Below are 7,603 nucleotides of genomic sequence, written 5' to 3' on the forward strand. Positions count from 1 at the left end.
CTTTAATTGTGAGCTGTTAGTTGGATGGAGCTTGTGTAGAACCACGTGGTGACTTCGTTAAGCAGCCTGAGAGTGTCCAAAACCAGAAAGCACAAGCTGGCTTCTGTTATGTGTCAAGTGCGTGCAGAGCTTCACTGAGATCATGAGACTTGTCAGGCTTGGGTCAGACCACAGGCTGGTCCAAACGGTTTTGCCCTCCTCAGTGCTGGCTCTGTTAGCATGCCCAGCTTTTTCTTTTTGCTTAAGGATTTCAGCTGCCTCTGTGAGCTGGCTTAATCTGCTCCCCTTAGAGGAAAGAGGTCGGTATTTCCTGTTTGAAACGTGCTGAACTGAATTAATTCCAAGAGCCTCTTAAAGGAAAATCACGGGATAATAAGGTTAACAAGCAAGTTTTAAACACGTGCGTGGATTCTCTAAATAGCACAATGCAAATCCCTGTTGGGGCTCAAGGCAGCAGCCAGCTGCACAATGTTTGAACACAGCAAAACACAAAGCAGGCAAGGTCTTAGGGGAAACAGGTGGGAACTAACAGAAGTGATGTCCCTCATTTATAATATGGTGTCACGCTGACCAGTGCAGTTCCAGGAACCTTGGTCATATCTAATACCTTTCCCGCCATGGAAAGCGGAGGATTTTCTCGTTAGCATATGCCACCAGCCAGCAAGATGTTAAAATCCTACGTGTGCTGAAGAGACCAAAACCACTATGTTCTCAGACAGGGGCATTCCTTGTAAAATAACAGATGAGCCAGACACTAACTTAACACACATAGCTTGGAAGGGCACTCTGAGATGCACGTGGTCCAGATGGGAATGGGAATGGGATGGATCGATGCCGAATGACCTGTTTGAGATAATTGCCTCTCAAACAAGAGCCTTAATAATAACATACTAGTCATTCATTTTGAATGTTTGCCAGAGTGAATGACTACAGCTTGTTAATGCATCCTGGGGAGCAGGGTCCAGGGCCTGTGTTTCACAGGGTGTAATTTGCATTCTGCAAATCCCACTCCCTTCTCTCCCTGTTCAGATCAAAGGTTTGGAGTGGCTCGTGTCCCTGTACAACAACAACCTGAATGGCATCCTGGCTGACGAAATGGGTCTGGGCAAGACGATTCAGACCATCGCTTTAATTACATACCTCATGGAACACAAACGGATCAATGGACCCTTCCTCATTATAGTACCTCTCTCGTAAGTGCAGCACCCAGATTCTCCCAGCAGTATTGGAAGGTTGGACAGAAGTCTGTAGTAACCATGGGGCTGATCCCATCTATGCCAGGAAAGGAAGCAAGATGTAGTGTTTAGACCAAGGGGGCTGGGACTTGCAGATTCAGGCAACAACAAGGGGAATCTGTTGATTTCATGGTTCATTATCATTTACCTGAATTCTGCTAAACTTAACTCCACAGGTGTTAATGACCTTCTCCTATTTTAATGGTCTTTGCGCACCAGTTAAGCTATCCCTTCTGTAATTCCCCTTTCTTGATAGCTGATCCTGGTTACCTAGTTCCTATTTCAGAGCCTTACAGACTCATTCCAATAAAGTTATATTTGTTTTTGCATCAATCTTAAACTGAGGAATCCAGCCCTAGGCCCCTAGCGTGTTAATAAAGCTTCTAGTTTCTTTTTACCTGGAGAAAAATGTGTTGTGTTGTATGAAGCAATCAGGGCTCACCAAGATGTTTGCAAAAAAATGTCTTTAATTGCAAGCTTTCAAGCACAAATGCCCTTCATCATCAGGTATTGGAGAAAAGATTATAAAAGTTCTGCTGGGTAGAAATGAAAGTTCATATTTCATGGGATTTTACAAAGGAGTCAATAGATGTAATACTCCTGGACAGGCAGTTCTTAGCTGGTAAGGTATCTCTCAGCTCTCTTATGAGGCTCTGTGATGATGCAAATTATCTTGAACAAAGGCAGGAGCAGTATCTTGGGTTTCAGGTGGTCAAAGTTTCTTCCTCCTAGGGAAATTACGAAGATTTCATTAAAAAAATTAGCTAAAATTTGATATCTTCCATGTGTCAGATACTCAGGTTGTATCCCTATTGATTTAGAGGAAAAAGCAATCGGGGTTAATGGTCGAAGTGATATCTTTTATTAGACCAACAAGATTTTTGAAAAAAAAATTCTTTAATTGCAAGCTTTTGGGCACAAACACCTTTCATCAGGCATCATTGTGTTGTATGGGATGGTGCACCTCACTATTGTACATCCCCCTTTTCAAAATCCTAGATTCTCCCTTGTTCCTGACCCTCCCATGGGTTCACTCTCTGACCCTGCTGCTTTGCCTCAGTTTACTCATCTGTCATGCTGTTGACCTGACAGCAGTGTTGGGGGGAGCTTTTGTAAAGTGCCTCAATGTCTTTTAGTTAAAAGGGGCCATAGAAATAGAAGCATTGAGGCTGCTGTGGAAATGATGTATTTAAAAAAAGGAGAATGGTGCAGGCCACTTTCTGTGCCTCTGTCATAGACCCATAGTTCATAACTTCTTAGTCAAGCATTATCTGTGTGGACATGATGATGCTTCTGCAGCTTTCTCTGCACATCCGTATGAATCTGCATCAAGAATATGACATTTCTGTCACAGATTCGTTAGGGGCAGTTTGGAAAGTGAATAAATAGCTGACAAACTGGAAGTCAAGCAACTGGATTTCTTGCACCCTGTAGCACTGGGAGGTTGAGCAGACACCAGTTTGTAGCTGCAATGCTCTTGCCTTTATCTATTATACCTCATGTACCTTTCCTGATCAAGTAGACTATCAGTCACACCCATAGCCAGGTGGGTCCCATTCGTGGGGTCACTGGTCTGAAAAGGGGTAGTTCTCTTGAGAGGCCATCCACACAGGTTCCCCTCCAGGTGCCCATGTTCTTCATGCAGACAAGATCCCACAGGAGGTGTTGGCAGTGTCTGGGGTTGTTCTTGTGCCTTGAGGCCCTTCTGCCTGGTGCCCCAAGCACAGTGGGTAGAGCAGGTCCACAGCCCCTCAATTCCTGCTTTACAGCTGTGACAACATGACATCTTGCTCTCTAAGTGACTGACTCATCATTGTTGACTTCCGTGATTCTTCATCGGGGTGTTGTAGCACTCTGGGGTGCCATGAGATCCTTTTAAGGATGCCACATAATACTAACACCTTTAGATGAGCCACGGCCTACAAATAATCCACAAGATAAACCACATGAGGTTTCAAACAGGAATCCAGAGCATCGTAAATATTTCTGCCCTGTCACAGGTTTTCAGAGTTCTTTGCAACAGAAGAATTGGTCTAAGGATTTATTTTTCTGTAGTCAAAACAGTGAAAGCGAAGAGCTGAGATTTTTTTTAAGGAAGTGCCTTAAGTTAAAGGTTGAGAACTACTGGTCTAGAGCATGCTTCTGTGTTCAGGATAGCTACAGGGTAGTTCTATCTTATTTCACACTCGCTGGCCTAGTAGAACAACTTAAGCCTCCCCTACCAAGGACAAAACTTATGGTAGAAGTCTTCAAGTTTTAGGATCTAGCCTTTTGCTTTCTGCTTTGTGCCCCCCAGCCCTGTCCAGCATGTGGGTGAGGTGCACCAAGTAGCAGCTTTGTGAAGTAGGAATGGTGATCTGGGCATGAAGCGTGGTTTCTCATTAAGGATTTTAGCATTTTTAAAGCAACAGGAGCTGCTTTGTTGGTGTATTAGTTCTTTTTCTGGGGCAGCCGCAGAATGTTTGGACTCTTCATTAGGCTGGATCAGGTTTGACTGAACTCTTCTGTCTCCTAGAACTCTGTCAAATTGGGCGTACGAATTTGATAAATGGGCTCCTTCGGTGGTGAAGGTCTCATACAAGGCAAGTGTTGGGGACCAGCCCCACCCTTATCTCTTGTTCTTGTGTATTTCCTTGTGTGCTAGTAGAACAAACCCAGATAGACACATAGTGTTCCCATTACCAAAAAAAGTACAGCTGCTCTTTGGCTGTTTTACCATCATTTGATAAGAATCCTTTAACAGGAGAAAACCTACACCTGCCTGTACAAATGCCCCAGCTGCATTGCTTTTTCTAAATAAGAATGTAAGAATTGCCATTTTCTGGGTTAGATCCTAGGTCTGTCTTGCCTAGTCTCCTGTTTCACACAGTGGCAAAGAGCAGATGCTGAAAAGGAGACTGAACTGAGTATGACCAGGGTTTTTTTTCCCGGCACTGTTCCTCTCTCCCACTTTCAGCCTCCAGCATTTAAGGTCCAGGAAGTTCTAATTTGGGGGCCATGCCCTTCACTGCCGTAGTCAATAGCTACTGATGTCCCTTCCTCCAAGAATGTATCCAGTCCCTTTTTGAATATAGCTAAAAACTCAGCTTAAACCACATCTGGTGGCAACGAGTTTCACACTTTTTAATGACACTGGGTGAAAAAGAACTGTTTTGTGTTAGCTTTAACCTTATGACCTACTAGTTTCATTTTGTGACCCCTTTATTCTGAATCCCTGTTCACTTTATCTCCACTGTTTAGTATTCTGTAAAGCCCGATCATGTGGTGGGGGGTCCCAAGCATCTCTTCTCCAAACTGAACAGGCCTGGCCTCAGTCTCTCCTCCTATGGAAGTCCCCCCCATATCATTAATCATCCTTGCTGCCCATCTCTGTACCTTCCGTAGCTGGAATGATGGTTGCATTGTTGCTAATTGCTAGCCCTGTCTCTGGTGCAAGTTAGAGCTTGAATTGATACAGGTTTTTTCTCCCCACCCCGTTCTTTATCAGGGCTCTCCCGCAGCAAGACGAGCATTTGTACCTCAGCTTCGAAGCGGAAAATTTAACGTCTTGCTCACTACGTACGAATACATCATCAAAGATAAGCACATTCTTGCCAAGGTGAGACCTCCCTGCAAGTGGGTTAATGAAAGCTTTCTCTTCAGTCTCATTCATATTGCCATGGAGTGATGCTCCAGGCTAGATGCTGTAACAGATGTGGCTGTGCCATACCCAAAAGAACTTGCAATGGTCCAGCTATAAAAAGAGCTAAGCAGCTATAAAGTTAGTGCTTGAAAATGCATAACAACCTTATAACTGGTTTCCATCCAGCTTTAATTTGAATGTGTGGAAGGCCTGAGGAGGGATTTCTCTGTATTGGCAAGGAAAAAGAGTCCTATGTTTTAGGCTTCATCTATGCACAGAAAGTTGAACTGTTTTTAAATCTGTCTCAGCTTCATCTGGATGCTCTGAAATGGTTTTAGCTGTTGTCCAAACCAACAAAGGTGGTGCAGCTTAACTTGGTAATTTACTGGTGCAAGGTTTTAAGCAAGGGTTAAACTAGTTTAAATGTATTTGCATGAGTAGGGTTGTACTGGTTTTAACTATTTCAGTGTAAACATGCATTTTTTCCTCACCGAAAGATCCCAAAAGTGAAGTTTTACCTTTTTACTTATGGAGAGCAACTGACATGTTTGGTTGTGGTCAGGGCATTAAGGAACTACTAATGATGCTATTTCAGGGTCTGTGTGTGATGCTGCAGTGATGGAATGGTGTAGAAATAACTAAACAGATCATGATATGGTTATTTTTCAGCATTACTGCCCTTCCGTTCCCTCCTCCCTCCATTTGCGGTCTCAGGTCTATGAGAAAGCAGGGTACATTTGCACCTTATAGACTAATTAAAGTAGATATATAACACTAGCTTTTGTGAGCTAAGGTTTGTGGCGGGCCAGTAGGGGGCGCTTCTGTGCTGAGCCACCTGACTCACTGTACCTGACCAAAAGCCAACACTTCGGGTGTCTTCCTCTGAGGTGCCTCCCTCCAGCTTGGGGTAACCGCCACCACCACCCAGGCCTGGGTCTTTGTTAGGGCTCTGTGCAGCCCAGGGTACACCGATCCTGTGGTCCTTGGGGGTGGTTACCCCACCATGGTACTTTGGGGTGCTTCCTTAGCCTGAAGCATTCACAAGTAGCCTCCTGTGCTGGAGAAAAGTAAAAAGCCACACCCACCTTAGCCAGCCAAGCAAAAGGCAAAAGACTTGCCTCACCCCTCTCAAGCACACACACAGTGAGGCGTGCTATAACAGATAGTTTTATTGATCAGAGAGGGAGAGAGTGAGGAAGGAATACAAAACAATGGAAAATTGATAGAAAACCCATTTGAGCAAATCTCGATGAGCTTGTTGGTGCTTTTGGTACACATCTAGTTCACTGACTCTTAAGTTACTGGCTAAATTTCAGGTAAGCTACTTAGGTGTTCATCCAGAGACCAATAAAGCTTGGGAGGCTGATTGCTTGTTTCAGTGTCCCAAAATGTCTGACCTCCCCTAAAAAGGACTTGACCCTCTTTTAAAACTTTTGTGACCTCATCGCTACATCCCAACCAGAAACAGGGGCTATGTGATGCAGACCAATCCTCAGGTAGAGAGACCCAGATCACCAGGCTGTTCAGTGGAAAAAACAAAATAAGGGAAGAGCGAGCTCCCCCCTCCCTCAGGAATGTCTCCTGCCCAGGTCACGGGTCAGGTAGATGTCCAGGTGAACTTAAATCATGCAGCTAGAGTAAACAAGTTGGGGGGGCAGGGCAGGGGGGAACTGGGCTGAGGCTGCCTTAGACCAGGAGACACAGAGAAAGAGGATATTTTTTCACAAGGCTCACTTCATGAGATGCTGCAAAAAGACATGAAGAAAGCAGAGTTTAAGAATGAGAGAGAAGTCCGAATACAGAAGACAAGGGATTATATATTAATTATGTGCATTATATATATTGCATGTATTAAGTATATTGCATATATTAAATTATATGCATGAGGAGGCAAGCACTGTAATATATAAATTAATTTTTTTAATTGGGTGCCACTCAATTCACAAAAGTTCTGGAGGGGGCCTCAAGGCCAGTAAGGGGTGTGTAGAATCCTTAAAAGATTGAGAACCACTGCAGTAGACTGCTTTCTAAGTTTGCATTAGAAGCATTTGATCTTTCTGCAGCAGCTTTCCCCATGCCTTTGCTATCTGAAACCAACCAGTTTCAGGACACTACATGCTTATGATGGTGTGTTTTTTGTAGTATTTGGCTAGTATATTAATTTTCAGTCAAAAATAAGTATACTGTTTGTTTATATGATTAAAAAGATAGAATCTCTGCTTTCTCACCTGCTTGGTTCTATGAGCTAAAGGTAGAAGGTTTCCTGGATGGGAGCACTCTCCCAGCAGCCGCTCAAGGGAGGTTTGATTAGGTTTCTGCAATCCCAGTCTGTTCTGAACCACCTCTGACAATGGGCACAGTTGTGTTGAAGGTACTGTAAAACAGTACAGCCTTCCCTGACCCACACGTTCTCTTCCCCTATCTTTTCAGATCCGTTGGAAATACATGATTGTGGATGAAGGCCACAGAATGAAGAACCACCACTGTAAGCTAACCCAGGTCCTGAACACACACTACGTGGCACCCCGGCGCTTGCTCCTCACCGGAACTCCACTGCAAAATAAGCTGCCAGAGCTGTGGGCTCTGCTCAATTTCCTGCTTCCCACCATCTTCAAGAGCTGCAGCACATTTGAGCAGTGGTTTAATGCTCCCTTTGCCATGACGGGAGAAAAGGTACACGTGGAACCAGCAGTGTAACAGGCATTTGGGTTTAGATGGCTTTGCACTGCTTTTATGGTAGCAGGTC

General features: G+C 44.2%; 1 protein-coding gene across 11 annotated transcripts in view; it reads left to right on the forward strand.

The window, feature by feature from the left end:
- SMARCA4 (SWI/SNF related, matrix associated, actin dependent regulator of chromatin, subfamily a, member 4) overlaps positions 1-7,603 on the forward strand; it is a 52,203-nt gene that overhangs the window by 25,408 nt on the left and 19,192 nt on the right. For all 11 annotated transcript variants that reach the window (XR_003093987.1, XM_025203849.1, XM_025203853.1 and 8 more), the window contains 4 exons: positions 1,030-1,193; positions 3,751-3,817; positions 4,723-4,833; positions 7,288-7,530. Coding sequence is in view for 10 of the 11 variants with exons in the window: in XM_025203849.1 (XP_025059634.1) it covers positions 1,030-1,193; positions 3,751-3,817; positions 4,723-4,833; positions 7,288-7,530 (585 nt within the window). In the remaining variant the exon portion in view is untranslated. The remainder of the gene's footprint in view (positions 1-1,029; positions 1,194-3,750; positions 3,818-4,722; positions 4,834-7,287; positions 7,531-7,603) is intronic.

The sequence above is a fragment of the Alligator sinensis genome, unplaced genomic scaffold, assembly GCF_000455745.1.
Source record: "Alligator sinensis unplaced genomic scaffold, ASM45574v1 scaffold707_1, whole genome shotgun sequence".
Taxonomy (NCBI): domain Eukaryota; kingdom Metazoa; phylum Chordata; order Crocodylia; family Alligatoridae; genus Alligator; species Alligator sinensis.